Source organism: Lodderomyces beijingensis (genome assembly GCF_963989305.1).
Source record: "Lodderomyces beijingensis strain CBS 14171 genome assembly, chromosome: 2".
NCBI classification, from domain to species: Eukaryota; Fungi; Ascomycota; class Pichiomycetes; order Serinales; family Debaryomycetaceae; genus Lodderomyces; species Lodderomyces beijingensis.
The window spans coordinates 799718-821096 of record NC_089971.1 but is presented as its reverse complement, the minus strand read 5'-3'; the positions used below and the strand labels follow the sequence as shown (position 1 = coordinate 821096).

General features: G+C 43.9%; 9 protein-coding genes across 9 annotated transcripts; 6 read left to right on the top strand and 3 right to left on the bottom strand. All coding sequences in view use genetic code 12, as the record gives it.

Moving 5' to 3' along the window:
• Positions 1–457: 457 nt before the first annotated feature.
• LODBEIA_P15070 (uncharacterized protein) lies at positions 458–1750 on the bottom strand (the record flags this gene model as incomplete). Its single annotated transcript, XM_066971403.1, has 1 exon — positions 458–1750. The coding sequence occupies one exon, from the start codon at positions 1748–1750 to the stop codon at positions 458–460; it is 1293 nt and encodes a 430-aa protein (XP_066828445.1).
• Positions 1751–1962: 212 nt separating this feature from the next.
• Positions 1963–3294, top strand: LODBEIA_P15060 (uncharacterized protein; the record flags this gene model as incomplete). The annotated part of the gene is made up of 1 exon (XM_066971402.1): positions 1963–3294. One exon carries the CDS (start codon positions 1963–1965, stop codon positions 3292–3294), a length of 1332 nt encoding a protein of 443 aa, XP_066828444.1.
• A 190-nt stretch (positions 3295–3484) lies between these two features.
• On the top strand, positions 3485–4294 carry LODBEIA_P15050 (uncharacterized protein; the record flags this gene model as incomplete). Its single annotated transcript, XM_066971401.1, has 1 exon — positions 3485–4294. One exon carries the CDS (start codon positions 3485–3487, stop codon positions 4292–4294), a length of 810 nt encoding a protein of 269 aa, XP_066828443.1.
• Positions 4295–4651: 357 nt separating this feature from the next.
• Positions 4652–6418, top strand: LODBEIA_P15040 (uncharacterized protein; the record flags this gene model as incomplete). Its single annotated transcript, XM_066971400.1, has 1 exon — positions 4652–6418. One exon carries the CDS (start codon positions 4652–4654, stop codon positions 6416–6418), a length of 1767 nt encoding a protein of 588 aa, XP_066828442.1.
• Positions 6419–6835: 417 nt separating this feature from the next.
• LODBEIA_P15030 (uncharacterized protein) lies at positions 6836–9019 on the bottom strand (the record flags this gene model as incomplete). Its single annotated transcript, XM_066971399.1, has 1 exon — positions 6836–9019. The coding sequence occupies one exon, from the start codon at positions 9017–9019 to the stop codon at positions 6836–6838; it is 2184 nt and encodes a 727-aa protein (XP_066828441.1).
• A 2797-nt stretch (positions 9020–11816) lies between these two features.
• On the bottom strand, positions 11817–12566 carry LODBEIA_P15020 (uncharacterized protein; the record flags this gene model as incomplete). Its single annotated transcript, XM_066971398.1, has 1 exon — positions 11817–12566. One exon carries the CDS (start codon positions 12564–12566, stop codon positions 11817–11819), a length of 750 nt encoding a protein of 249 aa, XP_066828440.1.
• A 5234-nt stretch (positions 12567–17800) lies between these two features.
• LODBEIA_P15010 (uncharacterized protein) lies at positions 17801–18208 on the top strand (the record flags this gene model as incomplete). The annotated part of the gene is made up of 1 exon (XM_066971397.1): positions 17801–18208. One exon carries the CDS (start codon positions 17801–17803, stop codon positions 18206–18208), a length of 408 nt encoding a protein of 135 aa, XP_066828439.1.
• Positions 18209–20251: 2043 nt separating this feature from the next.
• Positions 20252–20536, top strand: LODBEIA_P15000 (uncharacterized protein; the record flags this gene model as incomplete). Its single annotated transcript, XM_066971396.1, has 1 exon — positions 20252–20536. One exon carries the CDS (start codon positions 20252–20254, stop codon positions 20534–20536), a length of 285 nt encoding a protein of 94 aa, XP_066828438.1.
• Positions 20537–20927: 391 nt separating this feature from the next.
• On the top strand, positions 20928–21327 carry LODBEIA_P14990 (uncharacterized protein; the record flags this gene model as incomplete). Its single annotated transcript, XM_066971393.1, has 2 exons — positions 20928–20946; positions 21026–21327. 2 exons carry the CDS (start codon positions 20928–20930, stop codon positions 21325–21327), a joined length of 321 nt encoding a protein of 106 aa, XP_066828437.1.
• Positions 21328–21379: the final 52 nt, after the last annotated feature.

Below are 21379 nucleotides of genomic sequence, written 5' to 3'. Positions count from 1 at the left end.
GTGAGCTATGCGACGGTAACAGCATGGAACAACATCTGTTGGTTTTTTTTCCCCGTTCTCAAATGTGGGAACCCGGCAGAATTATAGACTCAATCGTGGATGTTCAGTGGAAGTAAAGATGTCTCATCCGTTGGATCAGTTATCGTTCTCCTGCCCCCCTCTCTCTCTCTGAGCAACGACTCTGCGTCTGTCATTTTGAAAAGGGTGCTGGGTCTGGCTGCATAGCTGCTTAGTGGTTTGGATCGGAAAATATGATCGGCTACAGTCGGACATTGGTGAAATGTTTGCAACAACTCTGCGAAATGCAGTCTACAATAGTGGCAAGGTTGATGGACGCAGCTAAGCTATTCAAGGCGCCGTATGTATAATTGGGGGTTAGTGGGGGGGTGGCAGCCCCATCCTCAATGGGTTTTTGATGTTTCCTCTTTTTACTTAACCAAGCGAGTCGTTGCTATGTCTATTGCTCTTTATACCATCGATTCAGCACTACATACTTGTTTAATATCTCCAAGTTGAAAACGTGCTCGCCAATTTGTTTTCCATCTTCAACCACAACACAGCTCTCAATCCGCCGCTCGATCCGTCTAGCCTGGCGTTCCTTGATAATGTTTCTTCTCTCCTGCAACTCCTGCGTATCAGGAAAGTCCAGCTTCATGAGTCCCGGGGGCGATTCAAACTTGTCGAATATTTGCAGAACCTTATCTTCAAACAGCACATTCTCCCCAACTTTGTAGAAGTTCTTGTAGTCGTTGAACTTCTTTTCACTCATGATATTGTTTCTCTGGATGAGTTGCGTCAACTCCCCCGGTTTGTAATTTGCATTCTTGACGAAATCAGTGAAATCCCACCCGATTAGCTTGATCGGGTGCTCCGTCAAGTTGATTTTGAAATCGGGGTCACACTTGAACTTTTCCGCATAGACCTCGTTGAGGTACTGGCGACGTTGGATGATGGTACTCAAATGGCCTGGAATTGAAATTGAAATTGGCGCTAGTCTCGGTAGCGACGGCAGGGAACCCGAACCCAACACAGGCGAGCCTTTTCCATCTTTTTCCTGGGAGTCGCCAATCACTTCAACCTCGTCAAAAAACTCATTCTTGATATTTTTGACTTTATCTCGCTCCCTCAACTCCCTCAGTTTACTAAGTAGTGCACTTTCAAGCTCGCCAAGTTCCTCCAACTTGACTGTGCATAAATTCGGCTCCACTCCGGCTAGCCTTGGGATTTTTTTGTTTTTTGGGCTGAGCTTCACCCTCGTCGGCGATAGCTTGCGTTTGGGACTGGCATTAGTTGGCCAGCGACGAGGCTTTGCAAAGCCTGATTCACCTGGATCTTCAGCTTTCACTGGGGACGAAACACAAAAGATCGAAGCGCCTTCTTCTTCCGTATCGCTATACTGGGTAGGTGCAAAATGAATTTCGTCAATCACGGATCGTGCTTTCCGTGCGTCCTTGACCTCGTCGACGGTGTGTATAGCGAGCGATGGCTTGCTGGGCGACAGCGATAAAGGCAACGGCAAGGGCAACGACAAGGGAGTCGTGGACTGCTCGAGGTGCCGCCTTAACCTCTGAATCTCTTCATCTTGGCGCTTCAACAACTCATTTTTAAATGCGAGCGCTTCTTGAGCGACGCGTAGCTCGCTTTTTAAATTCTCAATCTCTACCCTTTGTTTTTGCCCAAGCAAGTAGTCCAAGTCTTGGTTTAGAAGAGCCGTTATGCTTCGGAGCGTCTCGGGACGTAACTCGTCCATGACATTTGGACAGAGATCTTGATGTTTGCTAGAGTAAAGATCTCGCTAGTATGTGTGTCTATGTGTGTGTTTTATTTTTTGAAAGATTATCAACAAAACCATATTGCGCACACGAAGACGAAGAGCGTAAAGAAAAAAAAACGAAAGAACATCAAGGCTGTTTTTTGCTCCTCCCAACGAAAGGAAAAAGACCTCATAGTCGGAACAACGCAATGTTTGGACAGACGTCGAAACCATCTACTGGCTTTGGAGGATTTGGATCAAGCAATTCAAGCACGGGAGGGGGCTTGTTTGGAGCTAAACCTGCCGCAGGTGGGGCGGCAGGAGAGTTGTTTGGTCAGCCAGCGCAACAGCAAAATGCATCTGGTGGATTATTCGGCAGCAAACCGAGCACAGGCATGTTTGGACAATCGCTGACCGGAGCGACGAGCGGTGCAGGAGGTGGATTGTTTGGATCAAACACACAACAGCAGCAGCCACTGCAGGGCGCAGGGTTGTTTGGGAACCAACAAACCCAGCAACCCGGATCTACGACGGGAGGGCTTTTTGGGCAACAGCAGCAGCCATCGACAAGTGGCGGAGGACTCTTTGGCGGCGCGCAGGCACTGAAGCCAGCTACTGGCAATCTTTTTGGTAGTCTGAATACAGGCGGAACAACGAGTGGAGGAGGATTGTTTGGAGGCGGTGCTCTGGGTACTGGTGCAACTAGCGGGACCAGTGGAGGCGGATTGTTTGGAAGTAAACCAAGCGCACCTAGTGGGGGGTTGTTTGGCGCCAGCACTGCTCAACCGAGTGGCGGCTTGTTTGGTGGTAACACGTCAACCACAACGAATGCTTCTCAGCCCGGTGGCGGTCTCTTTGGCTCAAACACAGGGGGGCTATTTGGGAACAAACCAGCGACATCCGAAGGCTTGTTCGGACAACCACAATTCCAGCAACAACATCAACAACAACAACATCATCCTCAATCACAGCAGCAGCCTCAACTATCGGCCATGACCAGGGTGGGCGACTTGCCTCCGGAAATCAAAAATGAGTTACAACAGCTAGACACGTACATCAGCACGCAACACTTGATAGCCACAACGTTAAACTCAGACATGCCCAAACACAACGAACTCATCGAAACCATACCGAAAGACATCTCGTATCTACAAAACAAGTTGCTCTCGACTAAACAAGCCTTGAAGTTTGACAGCAACCAGTTGCAAAGTCTCAAAGATATGAACAACGAAATCACCGACGACATAAACAATATCTTACAGCTCATCATCCAACTAAGTACCCCAGGAACCAAATTGTCGAGCTCCTACCAGCTCAATGAGTTTTTCATCAAAAAGATTAAAAAATACTACGAAGTGACGCAGTTGTACGAGGAAACCATCAGAGAGTTGGAAGTTGTCCTTGACGGTTTGGAGAGAAGCTGCAATGAAGGGTTTGGAAATTTGGCAAACATCGTCCAGGTGATCAAGACGCAATATGCTCTATTTATGGATCTATGTGAGCAAATGGCACAGTTGCATATCGAGGTAAAGAGGCTATGAAAGGGTAGCTTGTTTAGACTAGAGGGAGCTTGAAATCAGAAACGTAAGAAAAGAATCAATGGTGATGTATAAATTTACTCCTTCTTGGTTGTGTATTTTTAATTGTAGAGTTTCCGTGATGCGCGCGTTTCCTGCCCATCTCCCGTCCCCCCTCTCATTTTCATGGCCAGGCAACAACAGCAACATCGTCATGTCGCGAGCTGACTACTTATCAAAGTACCTTCTGGGAAGCAATGACGATGACTTAAAGAAAAAGTCGTCGAAAAGGAAAAAAAAGACAACCAAGGCGAGTGATTTGCTGAACCCTTCATCGAATCTCAACATCGCCAAGCCGTTTTTCTCACCGCCATCCTATTCATCTACTCGCGAAACAGACAGTCCCGATGATGTTAACCACGCTGGAGGAGAAGAAGAAGGAGATGATGATGATGATGAATCTAGACCCGTTGTCGTCAAGATGAACGTGCGCGAAAACAAAGGCTTCAAACGAATAGATAACGGCACAGTAGTATCCAAATCGAGCACACGCGATGAAGTCATTAAACCATCACCGCCCCCACGCAATCAGGATACCGTCTATAGAGACTCATCGGGGCGCGTGGTGGATATAGAGGAAGCCGCACGGGAGTTTCATCAGAGGCAAGACGAAGCAAAACGACGTCGGGAGAAAACCGAGGTGCGCACCTTGAAACACGATCAACTACAACAGGAATCGCATGATTTCAAACAGCGACGAAACGGTTTGAATTTCGAAGATCCCGTGGCTGCGTTCCTGGAACATGTGCAGGAGTATGAGGACGAGGATAAGCTGCGGTTCGTGTATAACAAGGGGATCAGCCCGCCCAACAGATTCGATGTGCCTGCTGGGTTCTTTTGGGACGGCGTGGACCGGTCGAATGGATTTGAGCTGTTGATGTTGCGGAAACTCAATGAGTCGAGCTACGAGAAGATGAAGTTGAAGATGGACAAGGATTACGATTTGGAAGATCTTGATTCATAAATTGGGTTGAGCGCCTCTTTCGCTTCGATCGTTTCACAGCATGGGGGAAGGCAAGTTTTTGAACAATGTCTATATATGTTTGATCCCAATCCCAGTCATTGCGGTATATGTTCTTGTTGAAGCACCCTCTTAGTAAACGTCTTATCCGTTTCGTTGAAGTGTATGCATCATCATCAACCAGCTCGGTAGCGTAGCAAGACCAAAGGAAGGAGAAAACGGCGGTAAATGTAAAAACAACGATTGCGATCCAGGCCCAGTTTGGTCTGCCATGCCAGTTCATTAGGGGCCTCGCCTTGTTCCCACGTTATCTATCTATCTGCCTATCACCACCGCCAGATAGTGTGAGAGGGGTACACAATGCCGCCGCCCATAGTCGAGATTCCAGGACACTACTACGATGCCGAGCGTGGGCGCTACTTCAAAGTCACCAACGGCGCCATCCTCCCTGCCGCGGAAGGCGAGCGAAAGTACCATAACAACTCGATCCAAGCCGAGAAACGCAATCTGGAATATGATCAATTGGAAAAGAACCAACGACGACGCAAGGGGATGTTCCCGCTGAACACGAAGCGAGATCGTGGTGAAATCATCAAGAATCCCAACATCAAGCATCCAATCAGAAAAGATTTCTCTCGACTACAAAGATTCCTGTTTGATCACCTTGGATTCGTCAATTGCAAAACGGGCGCGATCGACTTGCGCAGTCTCTATTATGCGAATGACTACGTCGACCGCATCAAGTGCGGCATTGCGCCCGAGATGCACAATCTCGTGGTGCCACGGGGCAAGATTGCATATTACGACACGGACCATTTCGTTTTGGACCCGCCCAAGATGCTCGACTTGGTGGCGTTTGAGCCGAGGAACCCGCTCGCGTTGATGGTGTTCAACACCAAGTTGGAACAATCCCACATCTCGAGCACTAGTAAATTTTTCCATCGAAACCTGCAAGACGGGATCGTGTGTTTAGATGTGGAGGAAATGGTTCATTTGTTCAAGATTGACTCGATTCATTCCAAAGTTAAAGTGTTTGCCGGGTCCACGAGTGACAAGATTGACATTTTGCAATTTAGCGAGTTGAACCAGAGACTACGCGTGTGCGTGGTTCAATACCACACGTTCAACAAGAACACACATTTGTTTGATGACCACACGGCGGCATTTTTGCGCTTCATCAAAAATAACCTTTCCCGGCATCCGAGAGGAGCCAAGTTGGAAGGCGCGTTTGGGCTTCACTTGATCGAGTTTGTCCAATACTCCAAACAGAATCTAGACGAAATCAATGCCGTGTTGGAGAAATCGCGAGCGGCGGCAAAGGACACTAACCAACGTACAACACGCGCCAAACTCCAAGCGTTCCTCGAGTCCTACTCCAAGACAAACGATCGACCCGAGATGGTGTATTTGGATCTAGTCGATAACGTATTGAGCAACAAGATGCCGCGCTACTCGGCGAGGATCGTCGCTGGGAAAGTGAGCAGCGACAACGAGGGCCACAACGGATACGTGGTGTCAAGCGAAGGGGACCTCATTTCCTACCGCTACGAACAACACGCCCGATCCTTCACAAACTTCCACCTTTTCAATTTAAACAACCCGATACCGGAAGACGCCATCGTGCACGAGCACCGAGGAGACGCGCTCGACACGCGACTTCGATTATTCATCAGCACGCGCTCAAACATCTTGGTGGTGGACTTGCACACGGGCAAAGTAACGCGGCATCACTTGGGGTTCATTCGCAAAATGTTTATTCTATCCGCCACGAAGATCTTAGTGGTGCGCAAAGACGACATCGTATTCTACAACCCCGAATGGGAAGTTGTTGAAAAGTTAACGAGCTATAATAACGCTAATGACGGACACCAGCAGTTTGAAGTGATTCAAAACCACTTGATCTTCAATGTGGGGCCCAAATTTGTGGTGTTTAACTTGCTGCGTGGCTTCGGTGACAATTGGGCCGCGGTGAAGATCCAGCTTGGTTTTTTGAAGTATGGCTATTTCAAAAACTTTCACTTGGTTCAGATTGTGGGCATGGGCTCGCGTGACGATAGACTACATGTTGGGTTCCAGTATGAAAATTGCGAGGAGCACCAAACTATCTTTGAGTCGTACTTGTTCTAGCATCTAAAAACTAAAACATCAGTCTACCTTTTTCTATCATCAGTCTCACAGCTGAATAAACGTTTCATTTCTGACAGTCCTCTTGCTCTTGCTCTCTTTCCCTATCAAAGTTCACCCCAGAGTGTTCCCAAGTTATATTTCTCTACTGTACAAAACTTTATCGTGTATTATTATACTAAACTAGAAAAAAAAAAAATATGAAACTGTTCATGCGATCATCGAAGGTCGTTAATTTGTATGTGAAAGGCGGGATGAGTTGGGCTTATAAAAATCATGGGTTGCATACGAAAGAAAAAAAAGATCTATTAATTAAAGAATGGAAATTGACTCTAATTGGATGATGATGGAATGGGGGAGGGAAGGTTGGTTTCTAATTGCTGGTGATGTTGTATGTGTGGGTGATTGTTGTGTGTGTCTCTATTTCTTTTGTATGTAGTTCAAGTAGGAGTTGTAATTGAAATTTCCAAATTTGTAATCGATATCCAAAAGTAACTTAATGGCATCTTGAGACTTGTAGGTGTAATCAGCTGGCAATTTGACAAGGACGTCTTCTTGTTGACCTTGGCCCAACGTTGCTGCTGAGCTGCTGCTTATTTCTGATTTCTGTAAATAGATTAATCGATCTCCTTTCTCTTGTGAATTGTAAACTTGATCATTTGTCAAGTTGTAAACTCCAGGGTAACCACTAATTGCTTTGAAATTGGATTCACGAGTGTTTGGTGGATGCAAGGGGAACAAGTTTTGCAATAATTCATACGAGGCCAAAGTGAAACCAAATTGCGGTGACGATCTAAACACTCTTGCCAATGAACCTTTAAAGAATGCCGATAAGCCTTCATTTTTCAAAATTGAAGCACCGCAATCGAGGATTCCCTTGTATTTGATATCGTTCTTCTTTCCGGCAACTTGCAATCTTGTCTTGATGACATCTGCAGGCGTGGTGAAAAAAGCTGCCGGTGCCCCGGCCAAGGCCCCGGCTACCAACAATTGCCAAGTAGATAGTTTCTGCTTCTTGGTGGCGTCATTAGGATCAAACCCGAATAAATGCTTTTTCAAGTTGGCATATGTAGGGAAATAAATTGCCGAGAATGGAACGTCTCTTAAAAGACAAGCGCTGGCTCCCTTGTATAACCCTTTTACACCCAATTGTCGAACAATCTGGGAGGCGTTCAAATGCTTAATGGGGATTTCGCCCGGTTTGCTCAAGTTTTTCGTGTTACCTTGCATTTGCAATCTAATCTTGACAATTTCCAACGGGTTTGTGAATATCACTTGACAAGCACCCGCCGATGAACCAGCAAGGATTTCCCAATTCATGGTGATTTTACCATCTTCATCGGTACCTATTCTACGCACCAAGTCATTAACGGTCAATTTGATGGCTTTTTCGGGAGCAACACCGACTAATTGAGCACCTAATCCCGAGTACAATCCTTTGAAACCTTCGGCTCTAAGGATTTTTTTAAAGCAATCGATGGAGTTATCATAGAGTGCCTTGTGCTTTTGTGCTTGCATTCTTGTCTTTACCAAATCAATTGGATAAACAGCGGTGGCACCAATACATCCGGCAATGGAACCAAGAAAAAACGAGTAAAGCGAGTCATAGATTGGCCACAAGGAGAAATTGTCACCTGGCTCCTTGGTGGAATGACGACTTTGTGGGTGCTCAAATATTGGTCCCAAGGAGCTGACATTGTTGCTAAGATTTGGATTCAAAAAGGAAACCAATTGCTTTCTTGGAATGCTATCGCCACTTTGTTGGTTCATGAGATAAAACAACAAGTCCAATTCTAGTACTGAAACGGGTTTGAAATTATCGGACTTCAACAACGGGTCGTTCAAATGGTTGTACAAGTCCCTCTTGTTGATGATGATATCGTCCTTATCCTTGGTGGTTGGAGGAGTATTGACAATGACTTCGTTGATCAAGTCGACTTTACTCAAAGTGTCATAAATAAACAACAAATTGGAAAATGAATATTCCTTTTTGTCATTGAAAAACCCGGTAACATTGTGTAAATTACTCTTTAATTTCTCGGAAAGCTTGTGGTTCAAAGTAGTTGTCAATAAATTAACCAACTGTTCACCGGAAACTTGTTTCTGCTTATTGGCAGCCACTTCAAAATTACCAATTAACTTCGTTACTGGTAAATAACTAATCAACGTCACGAAATCGTTGAATTCAATCGACCCAGAAGGTTCAAAGAACTTGGGGAAATAGATCCAGTTCAACTTGATCAATTTTTGCTGGTAACTAGGGTCGATCGAGGCATTGATCTTGTTCAAGATGTCGACACATTGGCTGTAGGTGATTTTCGAATTCAAGCTGTTGCTGTTGGACAAGAACTTGTATAACAATTTGTACTCGCCGTCGGGTGACGTCAACGTCTCGATGAAGTTGACCCAGTTGGACTCGTTAACAAACCCCTTCTTCTCAGTGTCGGCGATCAAATACAAAAGCGAAAATGCATTCTTGGGTATATCGATTTGGAACGGAGCCAAAATATCGATAAAGTCGGGCAAGGTCAAGATTTTCTCCTGATTTGAACCGGTGGATGCAAACTGACCAAAAATCTCTGATGCTTTTGCTTGGCTGGACATCTTTCTTTAGGTATTTCTATATTCTATTGGAGTATCGGTTGGCTGGAAAGGCGGTAGTGGATGCAATTTTTTTTTTTTTAATTTTCAGATTTTCAATTTCGGTCTCTGCGTGATTGAACCAGAATGTGGAGTTTTTGGAACTGCCACTGGGAACTTGGGGTTAAAAAAAAACACAATAAAAACAAAAAAAAAGAAAAATTTTCAAGCGGTGTGGGACAACTAAGGGGGGAGGCCCGGAGACGATTTCGTTTGGAAATGAACAACAACCCTCCGAAATGTGAGGATGAGGGACGGGCAACTAGGTTAGAAAAGCCAACTTGAATAAAACAAAGAAAGCAAGAAAGTAGAAAGAAAGAAAGAGTAAAAAAAAAGAAGTAGAAGAAGGAAGGAAAAAAAAAAACAGCAGGAAGTGAATTTGTATAAAAAGTGGGTTTGAAAAAGTTTTATAAAGTGTTGATTTCTTCATGTCCAGTCCGAGAAAGCGTTTAATTTTTTTCTTTTTTACCTCTCTACAGCACGTACTATCTAACAAGAAAGAAAGAAAGAAAAGAACACACAGTTTACAGCTGCAAGTGGGTGAGTAGATGGGTGGGTTGATGGTACAGCGTTAAGTGGACAAACCAAGTCAAAAATAAAAAGAAACCAACTCGAGACGCCCTTGCCGGTGGAAAACTTCTACCGCTGCAACCACCGCCGCCAAAAGAGTGCCGCAATCGCAGATGCGACCATACAAACGAAACGGGATAATATTTCCCCATGGATGGATATTACCTCGGGAATTTCATAAGCATAGAGAGCCAGAAATTTAACCAGGTACCGCCTAGTAGTATCAGTAGTAACAAGTAATAAGTAATAATATGCTAGGAAATAGAGGAGGGGGGGAGGGGGGGAGGGGGGGTCAGACTGCTGTGCCAGTTTCTATTGGGTTCCCAACCCCAGTTGAGATCCACTCGAAAGCCAATAAGAGAAACGGAAAAATCTGGAGAAACACACACCCACACACGAGAGTTACGGTGCTGTTGCTATTGTTCTTTTGGTGGAGTTGACATGTTTTAAATTAGAAGCTGATGTACATGAGATTCACACCGGAGAAAAAAAAAACGAGCTCCGGGATTTAACTGGCCAAAGTGGCTTCAGCTGAAACTTACAACCGCTTCTCTTTCAATTGTGGTCCCTCTCCATTCACAAGCCAGAGCAAGCTCGTTCGCTTTCATCGGCTTCATCTCCATCTCCATCTTCTTGCTTTATCACCTGCTTGTCGGATTCTCTGGCGATGTCGTTTCTTCTTGTGACAATTTTTTCAACTTTTTATTTTATTTCTTTTCTCGTTCGGATGGTGTCGTTCCGCTGGTCCGAGGCGGATGGGAAAGGGAAAAAAAACAACGGAAGGCCAGACGATGGTGAAGGTTGTTCACAGCTAGTCAACCTCGTCTGGGTATACATCTACATCTCAACAAATAAGTAACCAGGCCAAGATCGTGTGCCCCCATACTCTCTTTCTCTCAAGCCCTCACCGGTTGATTTGCAAGAATCGAGTGGTCCCTCTGTTTTGGCGATTTCGGAAAATCTTGCCCGGTTACTCCATCAGGTCACGTGAAAGAGCCCAGATCCAATCTCGTGTCTTGTCCCGTGATTTTCACCGTTGGTTTTTGGTGAGTGCAATGTGGAGAAGGCAAACGGGGCTCATCACGCGTTTGGATTGCCCCTCTTCTCTCCCTCGTTCTCCCGTTGGAGCAACTACAACTCAATCGGCCATATTCGCTTTTGTTAAAGCCTTTGGCAAACAACAACTCAGCCGATGCGAAAGCTTAGCTGATTTTTGTTTTTCTGGTTTTTTCCTCTTCTCCTGGGCCTCCCCGCACACACACACAAGTTCAACTGTCGTGCGGCAGTTTACTCCAGCACCAATCGCTGGCGGTATCGAGTATGGAATAGGGCTGAGTAGTAGGAAGTTTACATTTAAAATTATACTCTTGCAGTGTTAAACGCAACCCTCGTAGTGTGGAACTGTACGATATAGCATGGTGATGACGCAACGTAGTTTTCCAAAGAGAGAGCGCTCCTTTACCGCTCCCGGTTCCGCGCGCTTTTTCTTTTTCTCTCTTTTTCTTACTTTTAATAGTGGTTGGTACGCTTTATCTGCCTTGAAAGTGAGAGTGGGGATGGTTCATGGGCGGGAGAGTCTTGTAATATTTTCCCTGTAAGGATGGCGATGAGTGAACTTCACCGGTGGTATGTGTGGCTAGTATTAGCACCCTTTCAAGAAACCAGGATAGCCATGCCCGTTCAGCGTTCAAGCTTCAAGTTTCAGCACACTCACATACACTTTCTCTGCGTATCAAAATCGTGATATTGGTGAATACCGGGAATACCAGTTGATGCGGTTTCAGCGTCCGTAACCGAGTTATTTCCTTTGTGCCTGATATATGTACAAGTTACTCTTCATTTGACTCTATTGTTCAAGATCGCGAAAAACGCAGCTAGAATGATTCTTTCAGAGTTGTTACTTCCTGTCATGTGACTTTGCTCACTGCTGAATATCACGTGACGTCAGTTGCAAGCTGCGTCTATACTCAAGCACGATAACGGTAACCGGTTACAAATCGAGATTGGCAAAGTTCGGGAATGGAAAACATATTAATATTGGCACGAAAGCTCGGGGTATATATACTTGTTAAATAAAATCTTTTCTTTTTTTTTTCGGTTAAATATTAGATGTAAGAAAGCAATTGGCAATCATAAGATACGCGACGAGAAATGAATGGTGAAGAAAGGGGTGAAAGGTGAAGGGTGGAGTTTAACCACTTTTGCCGAAGTTGAATGACTTGGAGATCTCGATGGAAAGAGCTTTGCTCAAGGTGAAGGCCAAGTCCGAGTCCTTGGCGTCTTCGGTCAAGCCCAAGCTAATAGCCTCGCTTTTGCTTATTTGCAAGATCTTGGCGATGTCGTCGACCTTGTCCTTGCTCGCGGCGAGTTTACCCGTAATCAACGCAGCGAGGGCTTCTTCGATTTTCTCCTTCTTGAGCTTCAATTCGTCAAGAATTGCACCCAAGTCTCTCTTGCCGCTCTTGCTGAAACTGAATGACTTGGAGATCTCGATGGAAAGAGCTTTGCTCAAGGTGAAGGCCAAGTCCGAGTCCTTGGCGTCTTCGGTCAAGCCCAAGCTAATAGCCTCGCTTTTGCTTATTTGCAAGATCTTGGCGATGTCGTCGACCTTGTCCTTGCTCGCGGCGAGTTTACCCGTAATCAACGCAGCGAGGGCTTCTTCGATTTTCTCCTTCTTGAGCTTCAATTCGTCAAGAATTGCACCCAAGTCTCTCTTGTAAATGCCATCAGCACTACCAGCGGTTGGGATCAATTGGTTCCAGAGGGCATCCAATGTATCACTCAAACCAAATGTAGTTTGACCTCTGGTCAACGCGACAACCGTCTCATCATCACCTTGTGAGCAGCCGGTGAGAACATTGTTGGTTTCAACAGGCTTAATAGCAGCTGCGTTAATAGTAGCAGCAAGGATAGCGAATGAACATGCTCTCGAAAACTTCATCTTGAACTGTAAATGATGATTAAAATAAAACAATCACGGTTCTTTGGATGCTTCTATCTTAGATCTACTTCAAGATCAAAATCTATCCGGATGGGCAAATAATTCGGGATCATCCCTCATATTTATAGGGAAATATTTGCACCGTCCTTGGATCTTGCGCCATGTCGGTATACCAACAGGTGCCGTGCCGATACAAAAATTTTTGCTATTAATTTCTTCTTCTTCTCTGTCGCCCTGTGTTGTTTGGAGATTTAAGATTGATAAATCTCATTGAATCTGGATTGCAGCCACGCATATGCAAAGGTGATTCAAAAGAATCTTGGGAGGGCCCAAGTTCTTTCTTTCTTTTCCAAATGTTGCAAAAAAAAAACCCACAGAGGTTAGTATGAGAGAGCGCCACGGGTCTCTTCGACACCACAGTCTTTTTGCGTTTTTTGGCATCTTATGCTGATCTTAATTGCTAGCTTGTTCATAGGTTAATAAGCTTCATATGGCTCCAACCTACTCACTAACTTTGTTTCTTTTCTTTTCATCCGGTGAGGCGCCTAACCGTGACAACTGGAATCAATTATTCTGTCCTTTGGCAGAACCAATTTTTTTTAATTTTCCGCCCTGTGGGACACCATCGTGCGCATACAATCCACGGCAAAATTGAGTTATGAGTTGGTAGAGTTGTATACTCATATCTCCGCCAAGTTTACGAGCTTTGCCTTGATTTCCAGTGCTGGTCGTGGCTCTCCGTCAATCAGGGGGTCGTGATGTTCAATGTGATCTACGATCAAAAGGAAACGTTTCTAGTGAAGTACCGCATCTAGGGGTGTGTATTTGCACTGTATAACCGGAATGGCTATCGCAAACTAGTGTGGTTTAGCGCCGAGATTGTTTGCAGCCAAAATCTCTAAACGAGCAGCACACCTCAACATCAAAGTTTCTACAACGGATGAAATGCGCTATAACAAGCAGAACTTTATATGCGATCAACTGCCCAATGTCAATGTGTCATCTATGTGGAAAGAAAACAAAAAATGTAAAGTGTCAAGCTCCACCAAGGCATTTAAAAATATAAATCGAGATTCTTTATTTTCTGTTGTTATTGTTATTGTTGCAAATTTCAATTACCAGCGCATGCAACCTAAATTAGGTCGCAAATTTTCCACCACCAACAGCACCCCCAAACCCCCATGTTTTCTTTGACTCCCAAGGTTCATGTTTATGCACATGGGCAATCCAATGGCAGTACAACCCCGTAGATGAAATTTCCAGAAATGCAATCAAAATTACTAATTACTTCTCATACATTGGGCTAAGGGCGAGTCTAATCTCCGGTGAGGGAGCGAGTTTCTGGCACTGCGGACTCGAACAAAAATCAACCGTAGAGAAATGAAATTCGCTGTTTAAAAACTTTGGCCGTGGAAATGAGGAAGTGGGAAGTGGGAAGGGGAGGAATAAGTTTAAGTTCGTTGTTCAAGTAATCCGCAATCCGCAATCCGGGGGGGGGGGGGGGGGAGAGAAGGGAGACTTGTTTACGTTGCTCGCACACCTGTTTATTCATACAGGATTTACATGGTGATCTTTATTGAAAAAGAACAAACGAATAGCAAAAAAAACATAAAAAAAAGTCCAAAACTTATTGAAAACCGTCTTTATTTGGTAACTTAATGATGTGCACCAGGGTCTTTTTTTTTATGATCTTTTGAGCAGGCATGCATACGGCAGAAAGCGGACCATCGCTACTGTGCACAAATGGGAGATGATAGAAAGGGGGCCAATCTAGACTTGAATGGTTTTCTTTGTATTGACCAATATTGAAAACAAAGGAACCTCAGTAGGCAAAAAAACATGAAGCTATGAATGACTGTGCTGGCTATTTTGTGGATGCAGAGTAGTAGCAACCAGGACTCTGTCTTGAGTCCACACACACAGAGTCGTGGAGCGGCGATTTTATTCGACACTTTATGGTTAGACTATGTAGAGAAATTAGTGGCTCCCCCTTTCTCGATCGGCTCGTGCTTCTTTCACTAGCTTTTAACTCAGCAGCATAATGAGCAAGCTGCTGGGGAAACGGAGAAGGGGGAAAAAGGGGAAACATGGAGCACTAATGAGCAAATCCCCACACTAAATTCCGTTAGTTTGTGCCTTAGTTGCTGCCAAAAAAATAATTTGAACGATTTTCAGGAATAAATGGACAGAAGCGCAATTATTCGATTTCAGTGTCCCTCTTTTCCAATAGAATGCGAATAGATTGCATGAAAGGGTCTGCTAATAAATTCTTCCAAAGGCGTCCTTTTTCTTTATTCATCTCGCATTCTTGCTCAAGAACTGTGCAAGGAGTCAACTCTATTGTTGTTATAAGGCAGGTTGAATAGGATGCAAGACGACGATAGCGTGGACGGTTGTGCTTGCCTTGACGGCTATTGGCTGTTACGCGTTCTTGCATGCAACAAAAGGGTTCTATTGCACAAAAGGCTAAAAACCAACAAGCCACGATGGTGAGGAATGCGCTTCCCGACTTTCCGGCAAGAAGAACCGAAACTCTTGCAAGGCCCTGCCGCTCCCACCGTGTACAGCAACAAGAGCAAGTTATCCATCCACTAGATTTGACTGTCAACCAAAAATGAACAATAGTAATTCAGAAATAAACAGCAAACGGAACTTGACCGGTGGACCCCATTATTACTCCCTTTCGATGTGCTAGCAATAAAACGTATCCGTGTTTAAGCTCTATTGCTTGCATTCTGGCGTCAGTGGGTGTGCTTACCAGAGGTATAAAAAAAATTGTCGAGTTGTGCCCTAAATCGGCTTGTTTCGTATACGACGACGACGGTTAGTGGTGCATCCCGCTTACCAAGCCAAAGTGTGGCTTTCACATGACGAGCACTGATTGCATAAACTTTTTGGTGTGGCATGAGCAATTGATGCTCGACGCCGCAACATCAGAGCAAGCTTGAAAGTTTCCAAGAGCAGAGTCAATGGGCCGGAGTAACCATATATCAACAGAAACTAAGGTATGATTTACTGAGAGAAAAGGGCAGAACAGATTAGTAGCTATAGTCTCAGGGAAAGACCGTCTACAATCATTTTTGTTTTACTCTCTGTGGGACCAAAATATACCCCATAACGATTTGCCTCGTTGCAAGGGCGACTTGTAGAGCAATCTAGTCTTGATCAACCAATCTTACCGCTGAAGATAGTATTCATGAATGACGTAGTGCAAAAGGTTACAGTTGAGCATGCAATTGGTGATCCATTAGGCATTGATGCACGGTTAGCTGGTGTTTACAATACCTATACAAAGGTTTTACTTCTATCCATTTAGAAAAAGTATCCGTTTTGGCCATTTGTTCAGTGAAGATGTACAAAAGAAAGTTTGGCAAGAGGGACTTGGTGAGGTGAATTGTATTGACCCATCAGTATTTAATTAGTGAAGTTACGTTATAGCGTAACTAGTTCAAAAAATGAAGGCGAGGGTGAACTTAGGACGGAGGAGTGACAAAAAACCGCACGGGTTGCTTGATCGCAAACAAACCAGGAAAACTAGATGGAAGGGGGGAGGTCACTATTCTGCTCATCTACATGACGTGACTGCTAGCATCGGCTTGACTGGTAAGCGGTCACTCTTTTTATCAGCATCAAGGGCAACTGGCATCTTGGGTCTTTTTGAAGAAAGCCAGCTCATCATCATAATGCGTTTTCTACCATTTCCTCGTATTACCCTGCACTAAACAATACTCCAGTTCTGCAAATGTGTGCTCTTTTTACTTGTAGCAAAAACAACTGTTTGCATTGATGCTCAGTGCTTCAAATCTCATTCATTGCAGAGTACGAAGACAAGTACTTTCATGCTCCCACAGCACACATTGCCTTTTTTTTGCAAAGATATAGATGAAACCATCGGGGTTGACTAGGCAAACGAGACGCGCATGCGTATTGCCGATACTTGTTTTCTGCAAACCTCTAGATGCACTTATTAGGAGCGAACAAAGGACACAAGTGCCCTTCTTTGGAAGAGGCTTTACCTCTTTTCCGCAAGTGTTCCAAGATAACCAAAACCAAACAATTGAACTTGGAAAGTAAGGCAAAAAAAACTCAGATTCCAGATAGTGCTGGTTAGAAAAGAGAGAGCTCTTTGCATTGCATTATTGTCAGTAAAAAAAAAAAAAAAAAGCACGGGCATTTCTTTTTTCAATTATCTCCCAGGGTTATGAATTGGGATATACAGAACGGGACAATAAAGAGAAAAAAAGGAAGATAGAATGGTTACGACTCATGACGGCTGTGAGCACATACGCTGTGTACTTATTTTTGGCAAGTCAGCTTTCATACTCTCCAAGCTACGTGGTACCTGTCTCGACGCTTTTTCTGCGCGTAGAAGTAAGAGAAATCTAGCAAGCAGGGACAAGAGGGACAAGTAGGTGGACGGGCTTGCAAACTCAGGGGTCCAGCCACCTGCTCCCTCCCCCGCCCCCTGAAAAAACAAAAAAAGGAGAAGAATTGTTTATCGCCGATCTCAGTTACACGTCAACGCGCCAGGAGATTAACCTAATCGGTGAAACCAATAGAGCTCGAAGATTATCTAGTTTCGCAGCCACACGATTTGTTGATTCTTTTGAGCAATATCCTTTCCACATACAGTCGTGAACCCCAAAGTGGATACATAATTAACAAGTAGAAACAGCGACCCCCAAAAAAAAGGTGAATACTCTCTTACACTCTTAGTCGGTTGCGGCTGCAGAAAAGCTTATGCTGCAGCCGCAATTGAGGGGCTGGGGAATGCTTATTCTATCTCGGTGACAAATATTCATCAAACGGGGAATTATTAACTGCATAAACCATCGAGAATCTACATTACAATAACCTCTGCCGCAAACCAACTTTAAAAAAACAGTTCAACTCAATAGGTCTCCCCGGCCCGTCAGCAACTTAGGGTCTGTTTGTTCAGTTTTTTGTTGTTGCAACCATTTATGGGTTCGTTGTACAGCGACAACAATACAACTTGTTCTTTGCAATGTGAGTGGGCTCCTCACTTGACTGGACGATATAAGCTTATCAAGCTCACGAATGCTAATTTATTGATGAGTTGGTTGGGGGAGGAGGCGTTGACCGGGGATATATAAACGGCGGAATATAAATAGGAATGGCTATATCCTACTGTTCCATCCCAGCTTCAGGGTTACCAAAAAAAACATTAACAAATACCGCCCTCAAAAGAACCTTTATAAACACCCTTGACCAAGATGAAGCTTTCAACAACATTTTTAATTGCTACATTGGCTGCCATCATCCAAGCAGCTCCAATCGAAGACACAGTGAGCAGCACTTCTCACGGTTGCACTGATGAACCAGTTGAAAAACATTTGCAACTTTCAAACTTTAAAGAGCCAGCTTTTCAGAGCACGCTACTTGGAAACGGTTTCGTCCAGCTGTTGAACGCCTACTTGGTTAGATTTGTTTACGGAGACAGTTATGCTGTTGAAAAAAGAAACTTGGAACCTTTGATTGAAGAACTCGAGGCTGAAAAGGCAAAGATTATCCAAGAGGTTGAGGGTCTCCTCGGTAAGAGCAAGAGAAACTTGGAACCTTTGATTGAAGAACTCGAGGCTAAAAAGGCAAAAATCATTCAAGAAGTGGAGGGTCTTTTTTGAAAAGCTGTGTGAGTATGGCTTCACGTGGTATCTGATTGCAAACTGGAATACCAAATCGTTTTTATATGATTCTCCTCGTGAATATTGCACACATTGGCTTTAGTAACCGACTTCTGATGCCAGCAACTGTGTGTATTTTTTAAAAAATACTTTTAATCAATGTTTTAATAAATATTTTTGGCTTTTTCTACTATTGATAATGTCGATTCTGGAACGGATCCTTCCCTAGTCTTGATGGTAAGGAGGTAAAGGGGCTCAAAATTGAGAGTGAGAAAGTTATTTCTTTTACCAAAGAGGAAACCTCGTCTCTGTTGCTAACACCATAGAGCATAGATATCCTCCGTATGCTGAATTTATATTGTTTCAGATGTGTTGTATGCATGGTCTTTTTGCCATCTACGCAGGAGTACTGCTCCGAACTTCTTCACTCTGGAATTTTGTATGTCTATTCTCGTCCATGTGATTCAATATGCCTTTATCTCCGTACCCCCTCCCCCACTTGTGATGTGACAAGTACCCCTTAACGCTAGTGCCTATTGACCCTCATATCTCTCATTACTGTCAACTTCTTGTGTGTGGGGAGAAAGGGGCGGAACGAATTACACAGCTTGTTACACTTGGCTGCAAAATCCACAGTAGTATGAGTTTTCCCACCCAATAAGTTGAAGAGATATGACTTTCTCTCGGGAGCTTCATTAGCCCAGTTAAAAAGCCTCCAAATAAAGATTTTCAAAAAAAGGTTCAAATCTTCCATCTTAGATTGAGGAGGCTGAGCATTAAGTTGCATCAAACGTTTCTTTTCTGTGTAGAGTAAATCTTTAACCAAAGAGAACTTGTTGGAAGATTCGTGTGAGGGGAGGCGGTCGGTATGAGTCTCAGTTAATGTCTCCAACATTTGGCCACGACTCGCCTGGGCCAGCTCCTCCATATCACACATATGCTGCTGATAAAGATAACAATTTGTGGCTCATGCAAACAAGTTAAGCCTCACCCATCACTTTCCTTCCTCTACCGCTTTTACTTTGGCGTTTTAATTAAGGGACATGCTGAACGCGGTGATTGCCACACGAGTAAATCAAAAATGTAAAAACCAGATTCCTTCTATTATTTTCGACTTTTTCTCTGCGTATTTTCTAGGCGCTGGTGCACTGTTGGGGGAGGGATCTCAATGAGTGCCTCACAATGTGATTCAATGTGAGTCAAATTTGAAGGTACGATCTTTCATGGACTTTCCAAAGCCCATGGAAACAGCACAACATTATATTGCTGAAACTTGCTGCTGCTTTTCAATGATGGCCAACGGTTTGCACTTTTCCAAATTGCGAAAGTTCTAACTGCTGCTGGTTATTTTTTGATAAAAAAAAAAAACCAGCAGAAAAGCCAAGGGAGACGGGGGGGCTGACGCTGTAACCACCAACCTTGCTTATACTCGCATTAGAAGAGTCTCGAGGATGGAAGAATGAAAACTCTAGCCACATCATCTACAACTTATACGGTACCACTAGTGAGCTGTAGAAACAATAAAGAAGAATCTTGTTTTCTCATCTTTTTTTTTTTCCTTTTTTCCTTTTTGATTTTTTGTATTTTTTTGTGTTTTTGCAGCAATTTTGGTCGCGAAAGTGCTCGCACAAGAGAGGGTTTAGGGGGCTTTGAAAAGTTGACAAAAATGAAAAAATTTCTATCTCGAGCAACTTATTCAATTGTTTTTGGGGGGACATGGATGGATCTTTCGCATTACCTATTGGACTCTAGAAACAGAATCATGGGACCTCAACATTTATATTTTTTTTTTTGCTCTCTATCATTCGCTGCTGCTACTTGTTTGTTACATCTTGGTACGAATGAAAGCATTCCCTATATTCGATACGGGTGGACACCAAAAACACCCAGTTACTACTCGCAATGCAAGAACAAAAATACATTCCATTCAAACGATGAAAGCAGGACACTTACGATATAAATATGACAGCGAGTCTGACATTCCCCCCCCCCCCCCCGCAAGGTTCCTTTGTCACTACTACCCATCAACTCACCAACATCTAGATGCAATTTTCAAGTACAAATTTAGTCGCAGCTTTTGCTGCAATCGTTCAAGCCGCTGCAATTGAAGACCCCGTTTACGTCAACGATGCTGTCGCAAAGAGAGACTTGGATACACTTCTCGGCGCGGTTCAAAACTTGCAAGACGGGGTTGATAGGATTTTGAAGAAAAAGAAGAAGAGAGAGTTGAGCTTAGGGGACAAGAGAGATGTCGGTGCCGTCCTTGGCGCTGTTGAAGGTGTGGTTTCAGGTTTGAAAGCCAAGGTCGATGGGATCCTTGGTTTGTGAGTAATTTGATGTCAATTGCTGCATATCATCTCACTCAAAATTTTCAAACTCTTGTTAAGGGGGTTTGGGAAAAGATGGTGGGGCTCACTTCAGTTTGACATTATTACTAGCATTTAAAGTCTTTTTCATAGTCTCTTAAGCCATATTTTGAATATACGTTGCTTCTTATTTTTGACCATCGCTTGTTGTATTCCTCCTCCTGGAATAGCCATCTTACTAGCACCATAATCACGTGACCAAAGGAGCTACCCAAAACTTAATGTCGTGAAAAAAAAAATGTCATCTGGTAATGCGCAAAACACTGAGCTTTTACCTTTAAGGATAATAATACATACATTAGAGAACCAGACAACCTTTTACCCCAAATCACCAGTTGAAATAGAAATTGAAAATGGCCAGCGGAGCACCAGGTACGTTCAAAGCCTACAACTCAAAAAACCAAATGACCCCCGTTGTTTTTTCCCAATACTAACTCGCATCTCGTAAAAGGCGGAAATTTCAGAACTTGGACACCAACACCACCCGAACGTGGCTCGTTCCCCTTGGACCACGATGGAGAATGCAAAGATCAAATGCTCAAGTATTTGAAATGCATGAAGTTTACTGAGAATAAAAACGCCCCAAATTGTCGAATATTGGCAAAGAGCTATTTGAAATGCCGCATGGATAATCAGTTGATGGAGCAGAGCGAGTGGGATACTTTGGGGTTGACTAATCTACCGGGCGATAAAGAGGTGGCTAAGAAACCTACCGAACATGAGTTGAGTCTGGATAAACAAACAAACAAATAATCAACTAAATAATCAAATGGATAGGTGCTGAGGTAGGGGCCTTGAAATCGAA